At 42.8% G+C, this 24558-nt stretch overlaps 1 protein-coding gene across 1 annotated transcript in view; it reads right to left on the bottom strand.

The window, feature by feature from the left end:
- Positions 1-24558, bottom strand: part of LOC124041925 (integrin beta-1-like) — a 40842-nt gene that overhangs the window by 2967 nt on the left and 13317 nt on the right. The window contains exons 2-12 of the mRNA XM_046360102.1: positions 23406-23472; positions 22854-22939; positions 15436-15658; positions 14937-15107; positions 14452-14696; positions 13940-14095; positions 11556-11741; positions 2257-2397; positions 1014-1216; positions 575-813; positions 64-286 (exon numbers count right to left, since the gene is read on the bottom strand). Of these exons, the coding sequence (XP_046216058.1) occupies positions 64-286; positions 575-813; positions 1014-1216; positions 2257-2397; positions 11556-11741; positions 13940-14095; positions 14452-14696; positions 14937-15107; positions 15436-15658; positions 22854-22939; positions 23406-23472 (1940 nt within the window). The remainder of the gene's footprint in view (positions 1-63; positions 287-574; positions 814-1013; positions 1217-2256; positions 2398-11555; positions 11742-13939; positions 14096-14451; positions 14697-14936; positions 15108-15435; positions 15659-22853; positions 22940-23405; positions 23473-24558) is intronic.

Here is a 24558-nt window from a genome sequence, read left to right as displayed (position 1 = left end):
CTAAAAACAGATCGCACAAACAAACTAAAAGACTGTTTAGACACCCTGTGTTGTCAGGCTCACTTGTGCTCAGCGCAGACTCCGGGGCAGGTGGGGCAGATCTCACAGGTGGTGCCCTGGAACTTGGGGTTGGTGCATTTGCAGACGCCACACTCGCAGGTGCCCCGGCCATTACATATCTGCTTGTTGGCTGCTAGGCAGGTGGAGGTGTCCAGGGAACAGTCGCAGGCGCTGCCCGTGTAGTTGGCATCGCAGATACACACTCTGCACTCACAACGCCCATGTCCTAGTAGAGAGGAGGAGGGGAGAAAACAAAAGGTTCAATCAATGCTAGGCCTACACAACTCAACCACCCATTTGAAGAATCACCAAATCTAAAACATTTTCTTTCAGACCATGTCTGAGGAAAGGGGTGGAGAAAATGGAGGTTCGTTCAGTTGTTTATTCTTTAAATTAGCCTACTCATAATGGCTGTGGTAATGTTACAGTACGCAGCAGTGTCGAATGAATTCAACGTGTCAATGAAAACTTGTATAAAAGTACTCAAACCAAGGGGGCAAGCCACGGGTCCTACCTCCACAGAGTTTGTTACTGGAGCGGTCACAGTTGAAGTTGTCACACTCGCAGAACTTCCCACTGTAACGTTCTTCTGGGTTCTCTCTCTTTTTACACTCACAGGTTCCACAAACACAGTCTCCGTTGTTGCTGCAGATGTCTGTACCGTTGTCCTTCCGACAGTTAGCGTCCAGGTCGTCCGTCCTCACCTCGTCTGTACTGCACTCACACAGTCTGCCAATACGGCCCTCGTTGCACCTGAGAGAAAGCAAGAGACTTAGTATGCATCCCAAATGACACCCGTATCGACACCCTATGCCTGCAGGGCTCAGGTCAAAAGTAGTGCACTATATAGGGAATAGGGTGCCATTTGGGATGCACACATGCACTCAGCGTATGGTTTCAGAACAACATTTCACACCCAAAGTAGAACTAAAACAACTGTTTTTATATTGTACCTGCAGGCTCCACACTCAAAGGTCCCGTTGCCATTGTGGCACATCTCGCTGAGAGGTTTTCCATCTTTGGAACATTCACATTCGCAGATGAAGTTGAGGACGATCTCTACATTCTCAGTAAAACCCAGGGGCTTGATTGTAATGGTCTCGGACTTGCCTTGAGGCGGACACTTCTCGGACTTGATGGCAATCTCAAAGAACACCTAGATGATAGGATGAAGGTATTAGGGCGATTCAGTCGAAAAGTCAACCTGCGCATGCACAAAATGTTAGTAATTTCCAAACTAAACGCCCATTATGCTGTATTGCGGCAAAAAATGGTTTTGTTAGTCTAAATGCTATGTAAAATGGTTTTGTTAGTCTAAATGCTATGTAGAATGCTTTTGTTAGTCTAAATGCGATGTAAAATGTTTTTGTTACAGTCTAAATGCGATGTAAAATGTTTTTGTTAGTCTAAATGCTATGTAAAATGCTTTTGTTAGTCTAAATGCGATGTAAAATGTTTTTGTTACAGTCTAAATGCTATGTAAAATGCTTTTGTTAGTCTAAATGCGATGTAAAATGTTTTTGTTACAGTCTAAATGCTATGTAAAATGGTTGAGTTATATAGTGCTATTCAACTGGTAATTTTCCATGACTGTTTAGTTTTCCTCTTCTCACAGGAGTGATTTGCTGCTGGCTCTTTATCTCTACGGGCTCCAGAGGCCTTGCTCAATGTTAAAATCTTCATGCAGCTGAATAGGCTGTAAAGAACTCATCACGCCCCTCTCTTAGACATGTAGGCTGTGAGAACTGGTGTATAATGCTTTAAGGAAGTGGAGCTAAGTACCCTTCATCTCTCAAGCAGCTCTTTGTGTAAGAAGTATATAATGACTGTGTGTGACTCTGTAACTTTGAGTTTCCTCTCAGATGTATTCTGAGTGTAATCTCCCTTGCATTTGCTTGAATAAACTCTTATTGACTGGATAATGAGCTCTGCCTGATCCTTGGAACGAGTTTTCCTCAACAGCTGGAATCACCCGTCAGTAAACTCCTGGACACTGGCACTGGGAAAGACCTCTTGAGCAGAAAAGTTGACAATAAATAGTCTCAACGATATCCCCTCTTCTTGTTTTTCATTAGTAAACTCCTAAAATGTCTTGGATGGTTTAGACATTTTTCCAGATGTAACACATTTTTATTCTCAACCCATATTTCAATAGAGACCAGATGACTAAGGAAGGCTGTGCTAGCTCACACTTACCTCATCTCCAATGGAGATGTTCGAGCATTTTCTTCCATTCTCTCCTGTTCCAACCCAACCGTTCTTGCAGATGGACTTGTATGTTATGGATACACCTTCAGGCAGTTTGCCGTTTTCCAGAATGACTTCAGATGACAGAGACTATCACACGACATACAGAAAATATCTTCAGATGACAGAGACTATCACATGACATAGAGAGAATATCTTCAGATGACAGAGACTATCACATGACATAGAGAGAATATCTTCAGATGACAGAGACTATCACATGACATACAGAGAATATCTTCAGATGACAGAGACTATCACATGACATAGAGAGAATATCTTCAGATGACTGAGACTATCACATGACATACAGAGAATATCTTCAGATGACAGAGACTATCACATGACATACAGAGAATATCTTCAGATGACAGAGACTATCACACGACATAGAGAGAATATCTTCAGATGACAGAGACTATCACACAACATACAGAGAATATCTTCAGATGACAGAGACTATCACATGACACACAGAGAATATCTTCAGATGACAGAGACTATCACATGACATAGAGAGAATATCTTCAGATGACAGAGACTATCACACGACACACAGAGAATATCTTCAGATGACAGAGACTATCACACGACATACAGAGAATATCTTCAGATGACAGAGACTATCACATGACATAGAAAGAATATCTTCAGATGACAGAGACTATCACATGACATACAGAGAATATCTTGTGATGACAGAGACTATCACACAACATACAAAGAATATCTTCAGATGACAGAGACTATCACACGACATACAGAGAATATCTTCAGATGACAGAGACTATCACATGACATAGAGAGAATATCTTCAGATGACAGAGACTATCACACGACATACAGAGAATATCTTCAGATGACAGAGACTATCACATGACACACAGAGAATATATTTAGATGACAGAGACTATCACATGACACACAGAGAATATATTTAGATGACAGAGACTATCACATGACACACAGAGAATATCTTCAGATGACAGAGACTATCACACAACATACAGAGAATATCTTCAGATGACAGAGACTATCACACGACACACAGAGAATATCTTCAGATGACAGAGACTATCACACGACACACAGAGAATATCTTCAGATGACAGAAACTATCACACGACACACAGAGAATATCTTCAGATGACAGAGACTATCACACGACATACAGAGAATATCTTCAGATGACAGAGACTATCACACGACACACAGAGAATATCTTCAGATGACAGAAACTATCACACGACATACAGAGAATATCTTCAGATGACAGAGACTATCACATGACACACAGAGAATATATTTAGATGACAGAGACTATCACATGACACACAGAGAATATCTTCAGATGACAGAGACTATCACATGACATAGAGAGAATATCTTCAGATGACAGAGACTATCACATGACATAGAGAGAATATCTTCAGATGACAGAGACTATCACATGACATAGAGAGAATATCTTCAGATGACAGAGACTATCACACGACATAGAGAATATCTTCAGATGACAGAGACTATCACACAACATACAGAGAATATCTTCAGATGACAGAGACTATCACATGACACACAGAGAATATCTTCAGATGACAGAGACTATCACATGACATAGAGAGAATATCTTCAGATGACAGAGACTATCACACGACACACAGAGAATATCTTCAGATGACAGAGACTATCACACGACATACAGAGAATATCTTCAGATGACAGAGACTATCACATGACATAGAAAGAATATCTTCAGATGACAGAGACTATCACATGACATACAGAGAATATCTTGTGATGACAGAGACTATCACACAACATACAAAGAATATCTTCAGATGACAGAGACTATCACACGACATACAGAGAATATCTTCAGATGACAGAGACTATCACATGACATAGAGAGAATATCTTCAGATGACAGAGACTATCACACGACATACAGAGAATATCTTCAGATGACAGAGACTATCACATGACACACAGAGAATATATTTAGATGACAGAGACTATCACATGACACACAGAGAATATCTTCAGATGACAGAGACTATCACACAACATACAGAGAATATCTTCAGATGACAGAGACTATCACACGACACACAGAGAATATCTTCAGATGACAGAGACTATCACACGACATACAGAGAATATCTTCAGATGACAGAGACTATCACATGACATAGAGAGAATATCTTCAGATGACAGAGACTATCACACGACATACAGAGAATATCTTGTGATGACAGACTATCACACAACATACAGAGAATATCTTCAGATGACAGAGACTATCACACAACATACAGAGAATATCTTCAGATGACAGAGACTATCACACGACACACAGAGAATATCTTCAGATGACAGAGACTATCACGACATACAGAGAATATCTTCAGATGACAGAGACTATCACATGACATAGAGAGAATATCTTCAGATGACAGAGACTATCACACGACATACAGAGAATATATTCAGATGACAGAGACTATCACACGACACACAGAGAATATCTTCAGATGACAGAAACTATCACACGACATACAGAGAATATCTTCAGATGACAGAGACTATCACATGACACACAGAGAATATATTTAGATGACAGAGACTATCACATGACACACAGAGAATATCTTCAGATGACAGAGACTATCACATGACATAGAGAGAATATCTTCAGATGACAGAGACTATCACATGACATAGAGAGAATATCTTCAGATGACAGAGACTATCACACAACATACAGAGAATATCTTCAGATGACAGAGACTATCACATGACACACAGAGAATATCTTCAGATGACAGAGACTATCACATGACATAGAGAGAATATCTTCAGATGACAGAGACTATCACACGACACACAGAGAATATCTTCAGATGACAGAGACTATCACACGACATACAGAGAATATCTTCAGATGACAGAGACTATCACATGACATAGAAAGAATATCTTCAGATGACAGAGACTATCACATGACATAGAGAGAATATCTTCAGATGACAGAGACTATCACACGACATACAGAGAATATCTTCAGATGACAGAGACTATCACATGACACACAGAGAATATATTTAGATGACAGAGACTATCACATGACACACAGAGAATATATTTAGATGACAGAGACTATCACATGACACACAGAGAATATCTTCAGATGACAGAGACTATCACACAACATACAGAGAATATCTTCAGATGACAGAGACTATCACACGACACACAGAGAATATCTTCAGATGACAGAGACTATCACACGACACACAGAGAATATCTTCAGATGACAGAAACTATCACACGACACACAGAGAATATCTTCAGATGACAGAGACTATCACACGACATACAGAGAATATCTTCAGATGACAGAGACTATCACACGACACACAGAGAATATCTTCAGATGACAGAAACTATCACACGACATACAGAGAATATCTTCAGATGACAGAGACTATCACATGACACACAGAGAATATATTTAGATGACAGAGACTATCACATGACACACAGAGAATATCTTCAGATGACAGAGACTATCACATGACATAGAGAGAATATCTTCAGATGACAGAGACTATCACATGACATAGAGAGAATATCTTCAGATGACAGAGACTATCACATGACATAGAGAGAATATCTTCAGATGACAGAGACTATCACATGACATAGAGAGAATATCTTCAGATGACAGAGACTATCACACGACATAGAGAGAATATCTTCAGATGACAGAGACTATCACACAACATACAGAGAATATCTTCAGATGACAGAGACTATCACATGACACACAGAGAATATCTTCAGATGACAGAGACTATCACATGACATAGAGAGAATATCTTCAGATGACAGAGACTATCACACGACACACAGAGAATATCTTCAGATGACAGAGACTATCACACGACATACAGAGAATATCTTCAGATGACAGAGACTATCACATGACATAGAAAGAATATCTTCAGATGACAGAGACTATCACATGACATACAGAGAATATCTTGTGATGACAGAGACTATCACACAACATACAAAGAATATCTTCAGATGACAGAGACTATCACACGACATACAGAGAATATCTTCAGATGACAGAGACTATCACATGACATAGAGAGAATATCTTCAGATGACAGAGACTATCACACGACATACAGAGAATATCTTCAGATGACAGAGACTATCACATGACACACAGAGAATATATTTAGATGACAGAGACTATCACATGACACACAGAGAATATCTTCAGATGACAGAGACTATCACACAACATACAGAGAATATCTTCAGATGACAGAGACTATCACACGACACACAGAGAATATCTTCAGATGACAGAGACTATCACACGACATACAGAGAATATCTTCAGATGACAGAGACTATCACATGACATAGAGAGAATATCTTCAGATGACAGAGACTATCACACGACATACAGAGAATATCTTGTGATGACAGACTATCACACAACATACAGAGAATATCTTCAGATGACAGAGACTATCACACAACATACAGAGAATATCTTCAGATGACAGAGACTATCACACGACACACAGAGAATATCTTCAGATGACAGAGACTATCACACGACATACAGAGAATATCTTCAGATGACAGAGACTATCACATGACATAGAGAGAATATCTTCAGATGACAGAGACTATCACACGACATACAGAGAATATCTTCAGATGACAGAGACTATCACACGACACACAGAGAATATCTTCAGATGACAGAAACTATCACACGACATACAGAGAATATCTTCAGATGACAGAGACTATCACATGACACACAGAGAATATATTTAGATGACAGAGACTATCACATGACACACAGAGAATATCTTCAGATGACAGAGACTATCACATGACATAGAGAGAATATCTTCAGATGACAGAGACTATCACATGACATAGAGAGAATATCTTCAGATGACAGAGACTATCACACAACATACAGAGAATATCTTCAGATGACAGAGACTATCACATGACACACAGAGAATATCTTCAGATGACAGAGACTATCACATGACATAGAGAGAATATCTTCAGATGACAGAGACTATCACACGACACACAGAGAATATCTTCAGATGACAGAGACTATCACACGACATACAGAGAATATCTTCAGATGACAGAGACTATCACATGACATAGAAAGAATATCTTCAGATGACAGAGACTATCACATGACATACAGAGAATATCTTGTGATGACAGAGACTATCACACAACATACAAAGAATATCTTCAGATGACAGAGACTATCACACGACATACAGAGAATATCTTCAGATGACAGAGACTATCACATGACATAGAGAGAATATCTTCAGATGACAGAGACTATCACACGACATACAGAGAATATCTTCAGATGACAGAGACTATCACATGACACACAGAGAATATATTTAGATGACAGAGACTATCACATGACACACAGAGAATATCTTCAGATGACAGAGACTATCACACAACATACAGAGAATATCTTCAGATGACAGAGACTATCACACGACACACAGAGAATATCTTCAGATGACAGAGACTATCACACGACATACAGAGAATATCTTCAGATGACAGAGACTATCACATGACATAGAGAGAATATCTTCAGATGACAGAGACTATCACACGACATACAGAGAATATCTTGTGATGACAGACTATCACACAACATACAGAGAATATCTTCAGATGACAGAGACTATCACATGACATAGAGAGAATATCTTCAGATGACAGAGACTATCACAAGACATACAGAGAATATCTTCAGATGACAGAGACTATCACATGACATAGAGAGAATATCTTCAGATGACAGAGACTATCACACGACATACAGAGAATATCTTCAGATGACAGAGACTATCACATGACATAGAGAGAATATCTTCAGATGACAGAGACTATCACATGACATAGAGAGAATATCTTCAGATGACAGAGGCTATCACATGACATACAGAGAATATCTTGTGATGACAGAGACTATCACACAACATACAGAGAATATATTCAGATGACAGAGACTATCACATGACATATGAGAATATCTTCAGATGACAGAGACTATCACACGACATACAGAGAATATCTTCAGATGACAGAGACTATCACACGACATACAGAGAATATCTTCAGATGACAGAGACTATCACACGACATAGAGAGAATATCTTCAGATGACAGAGACTATCACACAACATACAGAGAATATCTTCAGATGACAGAGACTATCACACAACATACAGAGAATATCTTCAGATGACAGAGACTATCACACGACACACAGAGAATATCTTCAGATGACAGAGACTATCACATGACACACAGAGAATATCTTCAGATGACAGAGACTATCACACGACATACAGAGAATATCTTCAGATGACAGAGACTATCACACGACACACAGAGAATATCTTCAGATGACAGAAACTATCACACGACATACAGAGAATATCTTCAGATGACAGAGACTATCACATGACACACAGAGAATATATTTAGATGACAGAGACTATCACATGACACACAGAGAATATCTTCAGATGACAGAGACTATCACATGACACACAGAGAATATCTTCAGATGACAGAGACTATCACATGACATAGAGAGAATATCTTCAGATGACAGAGACTATCACACGACATACAGAGAATATCTTCAGATGACAGAGACTATCACACGACATACAGAGAATATCTTCAGATGACAGAGACTATCACACGACACACAGAGAATATCTTCAGATGACAGAAACTATCACACGACATACAGAGAATATCTTCAGATGACAGAGACTATCACATGACACACAGAGAACATATTTAGATGACAGAGACTATCACATGACACACAGAGAATATCTTCAGATGACAGAGACTATCACATGACACACAGAGAATATCTTCAGATGACAGAGACTATCACATGACATAGAGAGAATATCTTCAGATGACAGAGACTATCACACGACATACAGAGAATATCTTCAGATGACAGAGACTATCACACGACATAGAGAGAATATCTTCAGATGACAAAGACTATCACACGACACACAGAGAATATCTTCAGATGACAGAGACTATCACACGACATACAGAGAATATCACACGACACACAGAGAGTATCTTCAGATGACAGAGACTATCACACGACATACAGAGAATATCTTCAGATGATAGAGACTATCACATGACACACAGAGAATATCTTCAGATGACAGAGACTATCACACGACACACAGAGAATATCTTCAGATGACAGAGACTATCACACGACACACAGAGAATATCTTCAGATGACAGAGACTATCAAACCACCAGTGCTTGACCTGGGCAGGAGCTCACCGGAGCGGAGTACAAGCACCTCTAATGTTCTGCTGCTTGAATTCCTGTTCCTCTTCTAGAATATTAGATCAAAAGTATTGTGGAGCTCCTGCACCTAAATATAAACAGTACCAGCATCCAAAATGACTAACGGCACTTATTTTAGTACAAGTCAAGCACTGCAAACAACACACAGAGAAGTTATTCAGATGACAGAGAATATCAAACAACACACAGAGAAGTTTTCAGATGACAGAGAATATCAAACAACATACAGATAATTTCCACAAAATATGTCAATAGAAGAACAGTAGTGCACTATATAGGGAATAGGGTCCAGTGGACTATATAGGGAATAGGGTCCAGTGGACTATATAGGGAATAGGGTCCAGTGCACTCTATAGGGAATAGGGTCCAGTGGACTATATAGGGAATAGGGTCCAGTGCACTCTATAGGGAATAGGGTCCAGTGCACTCTGTAGGGAATAGGGTCCAGTGAACAATATAGGGAATAGGGTCCAGTGAACAATATAGGGAATAGGGTCCAGTGAACAATATAGGGGATAGGGTCCAGTGAACAATATAGGGAATAGGGTCCAGTGAACAATATAGGGAATAGGGTCCAGTGAACAATATAGGGAATAGGGTCCAGTGCACTCTATAGGGAATAGGGTCCAGTGCACTCTATAGGGAATAGGGTCCAGTGCACTATATAGGGAATAGGGTCCAGTGCACTCTATAGGGAATAGGGTCCAGTGCACTCTATAGGGAATAGGGTCCAGTGAACAATATAGGGAATAGGGTCCAGTGAACAATATAGGGAATAGGGTCCAGTGAACAATATAGGGAATAGGGTCCAGTGAACAATATAGGGAATAGGGTCCAGTGAACAATATAGGGAATAGGGTCCAGTGAACAATATAGGGAATAGGGTCCAGTGAACAATATAGGGAATAGGGTCCAGTGAACAATATAGGGAATAGGGTCCAGTGAGGGAATAGGGTCCAGTGAACAAATAGGGAATAGGGTCCAGTGAACAATATAGGGAATAGGGTCCAGTGAACAATATAGGGAATAGGGTCCAGTGAACAATATAGGGAATAGGGTCCAGTGAACAATATAGGGAATAGGGTCCAGTGAACAATATAGGGAATAGGGTCCAGTGCACTATATAGGGAAAAGGGTCCAATGCACTATATATATGAATAGGGTCCAGTGCACTATATAGGGAATAGGGTCCAGTGCACTATATATATGAATAGGGTCCAGTGCACTATATAGGGAATAGGGTCCAGTGCACTATATAGGGAATAGGGTCCAGTGCACTATATAGGGAAAAGGGTCCAATGCACTATATAGGGAATAGGGCCCAGTGCACTATATAGGGAATAGGGCCCAGTGCACTATATAGGGAATAGGGTCCAGTGCACTATATAGGGAAAAGGGTCCAATGCACTATATAGGGAATAGGGCCCAGTGCACTATATATATGAATAGGGCCCAGTGCAGTATATAGGGAATAGGGCCCAGTGCACTATATAGGGAATAGGGCCCAGTGCACTATATAGGGAATAGGGTCCAGTGCACTATATAGGGAATAGGGTCCAGTGTACTATATAGGGAATAGGGCCCAATGCACTATATAGGGAATAGGGTCCAGTGCACTATATAGGGAAAAGGGTCCAATGCACTATATAGGGAATAGGGCCCAGTGCACTATATAGGGAATAGGGTCCCATTTGAGAACCATCCCAGGTATTTATTTCCTGCACAGTATTATTAGCTTTACATCAAACAGCCATTCCAAGTCAAAGTTAGGGAGTTAAACTCACGTTGTAAGAATCGATAATGAGCTTGATGACGTTGCTGGAGTTGGAGGACAGAGTTCCTACTGCTGACTTGGGGATGAGGTTCTTCAGTTCCTTGTAAACAGGCTGGAATTCCTCAGTAACAGCAAAAATGGTCTGAATGTTGTTGTCGCTCAGTTTCTGGACCAAATGGGCAATGGAGGGATAGTCCTGTCAATTGAAAAGAAATGCAAGATGAAAATGTCAAAACAAAGATCCAATGATCCATATCACTGAGACGTGCCAGTCATACAGCATGTTATACCATATACTAGGGGTAGGCAACTAGATTCAGCCAAGGGATGATTTTTGTCAGAGAGGATGGTAGAGGCGCCGGAAAATAATTGTAATAATTTGTACACTGCAAATTGACCACAACTAAGCCCAAAAATGTAATGTATTTGAAAATAACAATAATTTCATACTTCGATAACATTGAGACACAATCATGTCTCTTTTTTATTTGTGGGAATACTTGGGAACAGATTTCCTAAATATATATATATTTTTGCTGAATTCCTTGTGATTTCAGTCTTTTTTGACCAAAAACAAACCAAAAATGTTTAACATGGCCTTGATGGCCTTGAGATAGAAGTTGTTTTTCAGTCTCTCGGTCCCCGCTTTAATGCACATTTACTGACCTCGCCTTCTGGATGATAGCGAGGTGAACTGGCAGTGGCTCGGGTGGTTGTTGTCCTTGATGATCTTTATCGCCTTCCTGTGACATCGGGTGGTGTAGGTGTCCTGGAGGGCAGGTAGTTTGCCCCCGGTGATGCGTTGTGCAGACCTCACTACCCTCTGGAGAGCCTTACGGTTATGGGCGGAGAAGTTGGGCGGATTGTGTTGCTCTCGAAGTTGCTCTCGATTGTGCATCTGTAAAAGTTTGAGTGTTTTTGGTGACAAGCCAAATTTCTTCAGCCTCCTGAGGTTGAAGAGGCGCTGCTGCTCCACCTTCACAACGCTGTCTGTGTGGGTGGATCAATTCAGTTTGTCCATGATGTGTACGCCGAGGAACTTAAAACTTTCCACCCTCTCCACTACTGTCCCGTCAATGTGGATTTGGGGCTGCTCCCTCAAGTCCACGATCATCTCCTTTGTTATTTTGACATTGAGTGTGAGGTTATTTTCCTGACACCACACTCCGAGGGCCCTCACCTCCTCCCTGTAGGCCGTCTCGTCGTTGTTGGTAAACAAGCCTACCACTGTAGTGTCATCTGCAAACTTGATGATTAAGTTGGAGGCGTGCATGGCCACACAGTTGTGGGTGAACAGGGAGTACAGGAAAGGGCTATGGTTTGCAATTGCACACGAGGACAAAGATTGTACATTTTGGAGAAATGTCCTCTGGTCTGATGAAACAAAAATAGAACTCTTTGGCCATAATGACCATCGTTATGTTTGGAGGAAAAAGGGGGAGGCTTGCAAGCCGAAGAACACCATCCCAACCGTGAAGCACGGGAGTGGCAGCATCATGTTGTGGGGGGTGCATTGGTGCAGGAGGGTCTGGTGCACTTCACAAAATAGATGGAATCATGAGGGAGGAAAATTATGTGGATGTATTGAAGCAACATGTCACGACATCAGTCAAGTTAAAGCTTGGTCACAAATGAGTCTTCCAAATGGACAATGACCCCAAGCAAACTTCCAAAATTGTGGCAAAATGGCTTAAGAACAACAAAGTCGTGGTATTGGAGTGGCCGTCACAAATCCCTGACCTCAATCCTATAGAATATCCTATAGAATATGTGTATATGTTAACTTCTGACCCACTGGGAATGTGATGAAAGAAATAAAAGCTGAAATAAATCATTCACTCTACTATTATTCTGATATTGCACATTCTTAAAATAAAGTGGCGATCCTAACTGACTTAAGACAGTGACCACTATCCAACATGGGAGAAAGCTTATTTTTTATAAAATAATATTATTTTATTAGTGTTGCACCATTGTTCTTGTGTAATATAACCATATACAATTTCAGTAGCACATGTTTTAGAGTGATGGATTGTGCCATCCCCACATCCTCCACAATGGATCAGTCCACTCAGATAGGCGCGAATCCGACAGGTGTCTTGTACACCATGATATTATTATGATAACATTATTTGCTACTGCTCGACTAAAGAAATATCGGTTGACCAACAGCCCATTGACCCAATAATAAGAAATATTGGTTGACCAACAGCCCATTGACCCAACAATCGACCAGTAAACTAAATGGGGTCAGCCCTAAACTTTATTGTCCGTGTACATGGAAAGTCATTTTGTGAGTTCAGCATGCAAAATACACAATGTCAATACACTACAATAAAAACAAATGCAATAGAAAATGGCTGGAAAGTATAGAGTAAGTAGAGAAACACATACGTAGTAATGGCTCATGGTGTACATGTTGTTCTCCAGATGACACTTCCCATCGTTGGGCAGAACGATGCCGCCCAGCTTGCCGTCTCCAGCAAAGTGGAAGCCAGCATCAGTGGAGAACACCAGCAGACGTGTGACGTTCCTCCAGCCAATGGCATCCTGCAGGGGGAGGGGTAAAACACATCCAATTAGAGCCCCCAAAAGAAAACAAATGCATCCAACTTTTTCAGTGAATCCTAATTATTTGTTGTAATGCTTTGGACTGACTGGTCATGAACCAATCATGAACCATTCTAGCCGATTTTGAAGCTTTCTGTACTTCTGGGCTGGTATTTAAAAAGTGTATTCGATTAGAAGTGCTGATCTAGGATCAGGTCCCCCAGTCCATGTACTCTTATTCATCATGGTCAAAAAGGCTACATTGATCCTAGATCAGTACTCCTACTCTGAGATGCTTTATGATTACAGGCCCTGAAGTGAGACTATCCCACTATGGCCCAGGTCAGGTCACTCACCCCACAGACGGCCACCTGCATGATGGCATCGAATCCTCCCTCAGGGGAGTCCAGGTTTCCAGAGATCTGCTGCTTACTGACCAGGCTGTTGAACTCCTCCCCGTTCTCAGTCAGCTTCAGCACGTTCTTATAGCTGAAGGGGCTGGTGCAGGTGTCGTTGTTGGTGCTGGTGCAGGGGTTCAGCAGTCTGGCTGGGGTAGTGCTGATGTATGGCATCACCGTCTTCTCCACAAAGGAGCCGAAACCTGGTCAGGAAAACAGCCAATGTTGAGAAGAAGAACAACAAGATACTTCATTGATCCATTTCCCTTGCAGTCCATTGAAATCTGTCTTTTTCTCTGATCCCAACCCGTTACAAAATACACAAACACAGGTTGGAACAGAGGATAGCCACAGTGAAGTACCCAATGAGCGGTTTTACCTTCCTTCTTTCTGAATGACCTTACTTTGAACATTTTGAGTATGTGAAGTTTCATGTCTTTTACCGATCTTGAAGTCTGAGGTGACCTCCTTCATCTCACGCATCAGGTCAGTCCCCAGATTCTTGACGTTCTCCAAATCGTCTTTCATGGAGAAGGAGAGATCCATCAAGTAGTAGAGGTCGATGGGGTAGTCCTCTGCTCTCTTGAACTTCAACTTAAAGGTCTGGGCCTCACCTTCATGTGAGAAAGGAATGGAACAGATTCAGAGAACATGAAGACTCTTCATCATTCAATATTTTACAAACATCAACAGGATTCTGCCTGAAAACTTGGATTCAGAAAATAAAGATTGCATATTCTAATATGCCATGTTTAGATAAAGTATCATACAGCTACATGGCCAATGAGCTGGTCAGGTCAGGAGGCAGGGCCCATATTCACAAAACCTCTTAGAGTAGGAGTGATGATCGAGGATCAGGTCCTCCTATGTCCATCTTATTCGTTATGATCTAAAAGGTCAAACTGATCCAATATCAGCACAGGTCAGGAGTCAGGTAATTACCGGATCGGAGGTTGAGGGTGAGTTTCTGAGGCTGGATCTGAGTGATCTGGTCAGCCTTCAGCTTCTCTGCCATGTCCTTCTTGCGGTTGGTGACAGCCTTGTTCTTGTTGATGGAGGTGCTGCCCCGGGGGTTCTCAATCCTGGCCTTAGTGCAGCCCTTCGTGATCAGGGACTGTAGCTCATCACAGCGTGCTGACTTAGACTCTCCCTGCTTCAGGAAGTCCTGCACAGAGACAAATATGACAAATAAAAAAACAAGAAAATGTGGGATATGTTATTTGTAATTACTTCTTTGATTGGTTTTCCAAATAGTCAACATACACTCATTGAAGTGTATGTTGAAGCACTCATTGTGATATGACATTTCTGATGATTTTGCAGTATGAAGAAGGAGCAAGTTCAGTCAGAATTTCAGTCAGATCCATGAGTGGTTTCAAGTTGGGTGGAAAATATTGTGGGTGCTGTCGAGTGGGTGAAGGTAACCCGAAGTGAATTGTCACGTTTGTTTGTGTTTCTTCAGATCAGAGGGAGCAGGCTCTCCGTGCGACGCAACTTGGGGAAAGACCTGTATCTTGCTTTGCGCTAAGGTACAGGGCACCATTAAATGGAGGGATTTCTGGGAAACCGTTAAGTGCAGAGGTGGAGCAATTGAAGTTGAAGATTCCTGGTGTTTGTGACACCTGCCGTTTGGTGTGACTCAGACCCAGTGGAGAGCGTGGTGAAACAGGTGACAGCCTGCTATTTTGAACTTTGATTTAGTCTTTACCTGACAAAGGAATGTTAGGATATATGAGTTATGCTGTTAGAACTGTTGTGCCGACTACACTGCGGTGTTCTAGGTGTCACGTTTATGGGCATGTAGAAGCAGTGTGTAGTCGGGGGATTCCAAAATGTGGGATATGTGCAGAGATGGGACAGAGGAGTGGTATAGTTTCGGTGGGAAAAGCTGCGGGTCAACTCTAGGGGTGCTCATGTTGCTGGGGATCGGCGGTGTTCGGTGCGAGAAAGGAAGGTTGAGGTTGCCAGCCTCAGAGTACTGCAGAAGGTGTGGTATGCTGAAGCAGTGAAGAAAGTAGAGGAGGGAGGATGAAGGGTAAAGGATTCTGAGAGGATCCCTCTGAGTAGTACATATGTACCAGAACAGAGGTATAGGGCAATGAGTGATATACACTACATGACCCAAAGTATGTGGACACCTACTCGTCGGACATCTCATTCCAAAATCATAGGCATTAATATGGAGTTGGTCGACCCTTCGCTGCTATAACAGCCTCCATTCTTCTGGGAAGGCTTTCCACGAGATGTTGGAATATCGCTGCAGGGACTTGCTTCCATTCAGCCACAAGTGCATTAGTGAGGTTGTACACTGATGATGGGTGATTAGGCCCTGGCTTGCAGTCTGCATTCCAATTCATCCCAAAGGTGTTAGATGGGGATGAGGTCAGGGCTCTGTGCAGGTATTCCACACCAATCTCAACAAACCGTTTCTGTATGGACCTCGTTTTGTGCACAGGGGCATTGTCATGCTGAAACAGGAAAGGGCCTTCCCCAAACTGTTGCCACAAATTTGGAAGCACAGAAACGTCTAGAATGTCATTGTATGCTGGAGCGTTAATATTTCCCTTCACTGGAACTAAGGGGCCTAGTCCGAACCATGAAAAACAGCCCCAGAACATTGTTCCTCCTCCACCAAACTTTACATTTGGTACTATGAATCGGGGCAGGTAACGTTCTCCTGGCATGCGCCAAATCCAGGTTAATCAGTCGGACTGCCAATGGTGAAGTGTGATTCATCACTCCAGACAACGCGTTTCCACTGCTTCAGAGTCCAATGGCGGTGAGCTTTACATCACCACAGCTGACGCTTGGCATTGCACATGGTGATCTTAGGCTTGTGTGCGTGCGGCTGCTCGGGAAAATGGAAACCCATTTCATGAAGCTACCGACGAACAGTTATCAACTGTACGGCAGAAATGGAAGGTAAGTCACAGAACATTGATGTTGTGGTGACAGCTGCAGAGAAATATTTACGGGTGCGAGATTACTTTTTTTAACCCTTTTTCGTGATATCCAATTGGTAGTTACAATCTTGTCCCATTGTTGCAACTCCCGAACGGACCCGGGAGAGGCAAAGGTCGAGAGGCATGCGTCCTCCGGAACACTACCCTGCCAAGTCGCACTGCTTCTTGACACACTGCTCACTTAACCCAGAAGCCAGCCACACCAGGAAACACTGTACAAGTGGTGACCGAAGTCTGAGTGCATGAGCCCGGACCGCCACAAAGGGTCGCTAGAGCGTGATGGGACAAGAACATCCCGGCCAGCCAAACCCTCCCCTAACAGGGAACCTTTTGGGTGCGTGCGCCATCGTGCACCATCGTGCGCCATCGTGCGCCATCGTGCACACATTTAATTTTGTCCCCCTACACCAAACGCGATCACAACAAGCAGGTTAGAATATCAAAACAAACTCTGAACCAATGACAACATTAATTTGGGGACATAAAGCATTAAACATGTATGGCAATTGAGCTATTTAGCTTGCACTTGCTAGCTAATTTGTCCTATTTAGCTAGCTTGCTGTTGCTAGCTAATTTGTCCTGGGATATAAACATTGAGTTGTTATTTTACCTGAAATGCACAAGGTCCTCTACTCCGACAATTAATCCACACATAAAACGGTCAACCGAATCGTTTCTAGTTATCTTTCCTCCTTCCAGGCTTTTTCATCTTTGAACTTATATGGTGATTGGCATCTACACTTTCATAGTATTACCACGACAACCGGCAAAACAGTTAGTCTTTCAATCACCCACGTGGGTATAACCAATGAGGAGATAGCACGTGGGTGCCTGCTTCGATAAACCAATGATGAGAGTGGCAGGACTTGCAGCGCGATCTGCATCAGAAATAGGAATGACTTGGCAACGCAGACGCTCGTTAGCGCACGCGATGCGAGCGGTGTGGTCAGCCTATAACATGGATGATGCTGGGACAATTTTGCGCCGCCTCATGGGTCTCCCGGTTGTGGCAGGCTGTGACACAACCTGGGATCAAACCCAGTACTGTATTGACGTCTCAAGCACGGCGATGCAGTGCCCTATACCCCTGCGCCACTTGGGCGGCCCGAGGTACGAGATTTGGCTTGTGTTGAGTGGTAGTGACCCGTCCTCTCAGGCCGTTGGCCTGGGGTAGGATCAGATAGGGTTAAAGTAGTGGAATAAGGTGATGGTTTTAATGAGTATAGGGTTAGTTGGTAGGGTAATAATATATATAAATATATATATATTAAAAAGCAGCCAACTGGTGCTCAGCATATGTGGGAACTCCTTCAAGACTGTTGGAAAAGCATTCCTCATGAAGCTGGTTGCGCCGACAGAGATGGCCGCCTCGCTTCGCGTTCCTAGGAAACTATGCAGTTTTTTGTTTTTTTTACGTGTTATTTCTTACATTAGTACCCCAGGTCATCTTAGGTTTCATTACATACAGTCGAGAAGAACTACTGAATATAGGATCAGCGTCAACTCACCATCAGTACGACCAAGAATATGATTTTCGCGACGCGGATCCTGTGTTCTGCCTTTCAACCAGGACAACGGAATGGATCCCATGCGGCGACCCAAACAAACGACCCCGTAAAAGAGGGAAACGAGGCGGTCTTCTGGTCAGACTCCGGAGATGGGCACATCATGCACCACTCCCTAGCATTCTTCTCGCCAATGTCCAGTCTCTTGACAACAAGGTTGATGAAATCCGAGCAAGGGTAGCATTCCAGAGGGACATCAGAGACTGTAACGTTCTTTGCTTCATGGAAACATGGCTCACTGGAGAGACGCTATCGGAGGCGGTGCAGCCAGTGGGTTTCTCCACGCATCGCGCCGACAGAAACAAACATCTTTCTGGTAAGAAGAGGGGCGGGGGCGTATGCCTTATGGCTAACGAGACATGGTGTGATGGAAGAAACATACAGGAACTCAAATCCTTCTGTTCACCTGATTTAGAATTCCTCACAATCAAATGTCGACCACATTATCTACCAAGAGAATTCTCTTCGATTATAATCACAGCTGTATATATCCCCCCCAAGCAGACACATTGATGGCTCTGAACGAACTTTATTTGACTATTTACAAACTGGAATCCATTTATCCGGAGGCTGCATTCATTGTAGCTGGGGATTTTAACAAGGCTAATCTGAAAACAAGACTCCCTAAATTTTATCAGTATATCGATTGCGCAACCAGGGGTGGAAAACCCTTGGATCATTGTTACTCTAACTTCCGCGACGCATATAAGGCCCTGCCCCGCCCTCCTTTCGGAAAAGCTGACCACGACTCCATTTTGTTGATCCCTGCCTACAGACAGAAACTAAAAAAAGAAGCTCCCACGCTGAGGTCTGTCCAACGCTGGTCCGACCAAGCTGACTCCACACTCCAAGACTGCTTCCATCACGTGGACTGGGATATGTTTCGTATTGCGTCAGATAACAACATTGACGAATACGCTGATTCGGTGTGCAAGTTCATTAGAACGTGCGTTGAAGATGTCGTTCCCATAGCAACGATTAAAACATTCCCTAACCAGAAACTGTGGATTGATGGCAGCATTCGCGTGAAACTGAAAGCGCGAACCACTGCTTTTAATCAGGGCAAGGGGTCTGGTAACATGACGGAATACAAACAGTGCAGCTATTCCCTCCGCAAGGCTATCAAACAATCTAAGCGTCGGTATAGAGACAAAGTAGAATCTCAATTTAACGGCTCAGACACAAGAGGTATGTGGCAGGGTCTACAGTCAATCACGGACTACAAGAAGAAAACCAGCCCAGTCACGGACCGGGATGTCTTGCTCCCAGGCAGACTAAATAACTTTTTTGCCCGCTTTGAGGACAATACAGTGCCACTGATACGGCCTGCAACGAAAACATGCGGACTCTCCTTCACTGCAGCCGAGGTGAGTAAGACATTTAAACGTGTTAACCCTCGCAAGGCTGCAGGCCCAGACGGCATCCCCAGCCGCGCCCTCAGAGCATGCGCAGACCAGCTGGCCGGTGTGTTTACGGACATATTCAATCAACTGGTATAGGGATACCAGTCTGCTGTTCCCACATGCTTCAAGAGGGCCACCATTGTTACTATTCCCAAGAAAGCTAAGGTAACTGAGCTAAACAACTACCGCCCCGTAGCACTCACTTCCGTCATCATGAAGTGCTTTGAGAGACTAGTCAAGGACCATATCACCTCCACCCTACCTGACACCCTAGAACCACTCCAATTTGCTTACCGTCCAAATAGGTCCACAGACGATGCAATCTCAACCACACTGCACACTGCCCTAACCCATCTGGACAAGAGGAATACCTATGTGAGAATGCTGTTCATCGACTACAGTTCGGCATTCAACACCATAGTACCCTCCAAGCTCGTCATCAAGCTCGAGACCCTGGGTCTCGACCCCGCCCTGTGCAACTAGGTACTGGACTTCCTGACGGGCCGCCCCCAGGTGGTGAGGGTAGGCAACAACATCTCCACCCCGCTGATCCTCAACACTGGGGCCCCACAAGGGTGCGTTCTGAGCCCTCTCCTGTACTCCCTGTTCACCCACGACTGCGTGGCCACGCACGCCTCCAACTCAATAATCAAGTTTGCAGACGACACAACAGTGGTAGGCTTGATTACCAACAACAACGAGACGGCCTACAGGGAAGAGGTGAGGGCCCTCGGAGTGTGGTGTCAGAAAAATAACCTCACACTCAACAAAGTCAACAAAACAAAGGAGATGATCGTGGACTTCAGGAAACAGCAGAGGGAGCAGCCCCCTATCCACATCGACGGGAAAGTAGTGGAGAGGGTGGAAAGTTTTAAGTTCAGGGCGTACACATCACGGACAAACTGTAATGGTCCACCTACACAGACAGCGTGGTGATGAAAGCGCAGTAGCGCCTCCTCAACCTCAGGAGGCTGAAGAAATTTGGCTTGTCACCAAAAACACTCACACATTTTTACAAATGCACAATCAAGAGCATCCTGTCGGGTTGCATTACCGCCTAGTACGGCAACTGCTCCTCCCACAACCGTAAGGCTCTCCAGAGGGTAGTGAGGTCTGCACAACGCCTCATCGGGGGCAAACTACCTGCCCTCCAGGACACCTACGCCACCCGATGTTACAGGAAGGCCATAAAGATCATCAAGGACAACAACCCCCGAGCCACTGCCTGTTCACCCCGCTATCATCCAGAAGGCGAGGTCAGTACAGGTGCATCAAAGCTGGGACCGAGAGACTGAAAAACAGCTTCTATCTCAAGGCCATCAGACTGTTAAACAGCCACCACTAACATTGAGTGGCTGCTGCCAACACACTGACACTGACTCAACTCCAGCCACTTTAATAATGGGAATTGATGGGAAATGATGTAAATATATCACTAGCCACTTTAAATAATGTGACCTAATATAATGTTACATACCCTACATCATTCATCTCATATGCATACATATATACTGTACTCTATATATACATATATATACATATATACTGTACTCATCTACTGCATCCTTATGTAATACATGTATCTCTAGCCACTTTAACTATGCCAATTTGTTTACATACTCATCTCATATGTATATACTGTACTCGATACCATCTACTGCATCTTTCCTATGCCGCTCTGTACCATCACTCATTCATATATCTTTATGTACATATTCTTTATCCCCTTACACTGTATAAGACAGTAGTTTTGGAATTGTTAGTTAGATTACTTGTTGGTTATTACTGCATTGTTGGAACTAGAAGCACAAGCATTTCGCTACACTCGCATTAACATCTGCTAACCATGTGTATGTGACAAATACAATTTGATTTGATTTGATTTGAGAATGCCAAGACTGTGCAAAGCTGTTGTCAAGGCAAAAGGGTGACGACTGAATAATATAAAATATATTTGGATTTGTTCAACATTTTTTTGGTTACTACATGATTCTATGTGTTATTTCATCGTTTTTATGTCTTCACTATTATTCTACAATGTAGAAAATAGTAAAAATAAAGAAAACCCCTTGAATGAGTAGGTGTGTCCAAACGTTTGACTGGTACTGTATATAATACATTTTTGGGGTTCCCCTTTTCCCATTTTGTATCACAAAGAGTAATGTATAGTTCAGTTGGCAGCGGTAATGCAACATATTAGATGCCAACCCCCGGTAAACCTCAGGAAGTGTCAGGGTGAGTTCTGTTCCCGTGACTCACGACAGCTCTGGGCTGGCGGCAACTATTTCAGAGCAAGTGCCCATACACTGGTATTCAAATCATATCCCTGCCATTGTTCAACTCCTAACACAAACACTTGTGTTCGCTGCTTCCAATGAGATAAGTCTCAAGACTGTGCCTCTGTAAGCATGTGCTTTCAAACAACTTACAGTGTCTGTACACCATCCACATTTCTCTGCCACTTGGATGCATTCCCCACATGATTGTGCATTGGCCTTGATGCAATCACCGCCCTCTGAAAGGAAGAAACAATACATCTTTTTGAATACAGCCACAACTATTTGCCAAGAGGCAGCATTCAGAAAATGTGCATTGCAAATGGCACTCTATTCCCTACATAGTGCACTATTTTGCTTTACTATGGTCAAAAGGTAGTGCAATTCATTGTGAATAGGGTGCCATTTGGGATGCAGATTTGTAACTACATTTTTCCTCTCTCCCTGGCTCAACATTGTTTTTCATTTCTTCCAATCTGTTCAATTGCGAGTCATGTTGCTGAGGACAGGCAGCTGGTAGCTGTAGGCAGCTCAATACATGACATCATCCCATTAGTCCAACCTCCTCTACCACAATATCGTAGTCTGAAGAATGTCTTCTACTCATTGCTTTTTGATGCACAAAGTAGACTCATGTTTTAGGTGTATAACAAAAATGTAAAATGTAGCCCTAAAACAATGTGTGTGTAAGTCAAATAACCTTACCTTGCTGTGCACTGCAGGAACATAATATTCCTAATAATGTTGCTATTGAAAGTAGCCTCAGATCCATCTGAAAGGAGACAAAACAGAGTGGTTGATTCACACTACTGGACATGAATTTAGTGAAGCAAATCTCATATGGTATACCTGTCTTCAAACAGCATGAAAACAACCACTTAGGATAGTTCCAGCCGCTTCTCTCACACAGATAGCTTTGCAGGGACTGCAAGGACATGTTTCTTTGTTTCACTGGCCTACAGCCTGCTTGATTAACAAACATGGTAAAAAAAAGTCACATGCTTTTAAGTGTGAGGACGTGTTGTACCGTGAGAATATCAGTCTCGGGAGACCAAGAGATTATACTCGGTTATATCATGAGGAGTTTTGAGAAGTGTGTAATGCATTCAGCACAACATGAACAAAGACTGTTAGTTTATTGCATGGATAGACTGCTGTTTAAGCAAGCCAAAGGTAGTCGGAGAGTGGCAGGGACGTGAATATCTAGTCAGGTAATCTTTAGATAACAAAGTCATTGCGTTTTCAGAAGGACTTTAAAGACATTGTCTAAGTTCGTGCCACTTGATCACATATAACACAAATAGGCCTGGCCACTAATGCAGCACTCCACCAACGACTCCCCCATTGGCACTGAACAAAATACAGGAGAAGAAAAAGTCATCGACAGAATTCTTCTAATCATTGTTGTCATAAGAGGTCTGCATTTGAAAACACCTAGGAAACGGGCTTGATTCTGACTAACATTACTATTGGACTATGTCTTTGCAGAACAGACCTAGGCTTTGTCCCAAATGGCATCAATATCCCATATAAAGTCCCCCATGGGCCCTGGTCAAAAGCAGTGCACTATGTAGGGAATAGGGTGCCATTTGGGAAGAAGAACTTGACAAGTCCACTGCTTCCTAACACAGAACAGAGAATGGAGAGGTGCGGATCTGCTACTCCCATATTTGGTCAGGCAGCTACACGCCTCCCCAAGTCCTCCTCCTCCTACCCACTCCAACTCTCCCACCAGTGACACATTTCCTCTGATGGCCTGCCCAGTCCTCCTCCTCCTACCCACTCCAACTTTCCCACCAGTGACACATTTCCTCTGATGGCCTGCCCAGTCCTCCTCCTCCTTCCCACTCCAACTCTC

The sequence above is a fragment of the Oncorhynchus gorbuscha genome, linkage group LG08, assembly GCF_021184085.1.
Source record: "Oncorhynchus gorbuscha isolate QuinsamMale2020 ecotype Even-year linkage group LG08, OgorEven_v1.0, whole genome shotgun sequence".
Taxonomy (NCBI): domain Eukaryota; kingdom Metazoa; phylum Chordata; class Actinopteri; order Salmoniformes; family Salmonidae; genus Oncorhynchus; species Oncorhynchus gorbuscha.
Note: the sequence above shows the minus strand (reverse complement) of the source record. Positions and strands in the feature narration are given on the sequence as shown.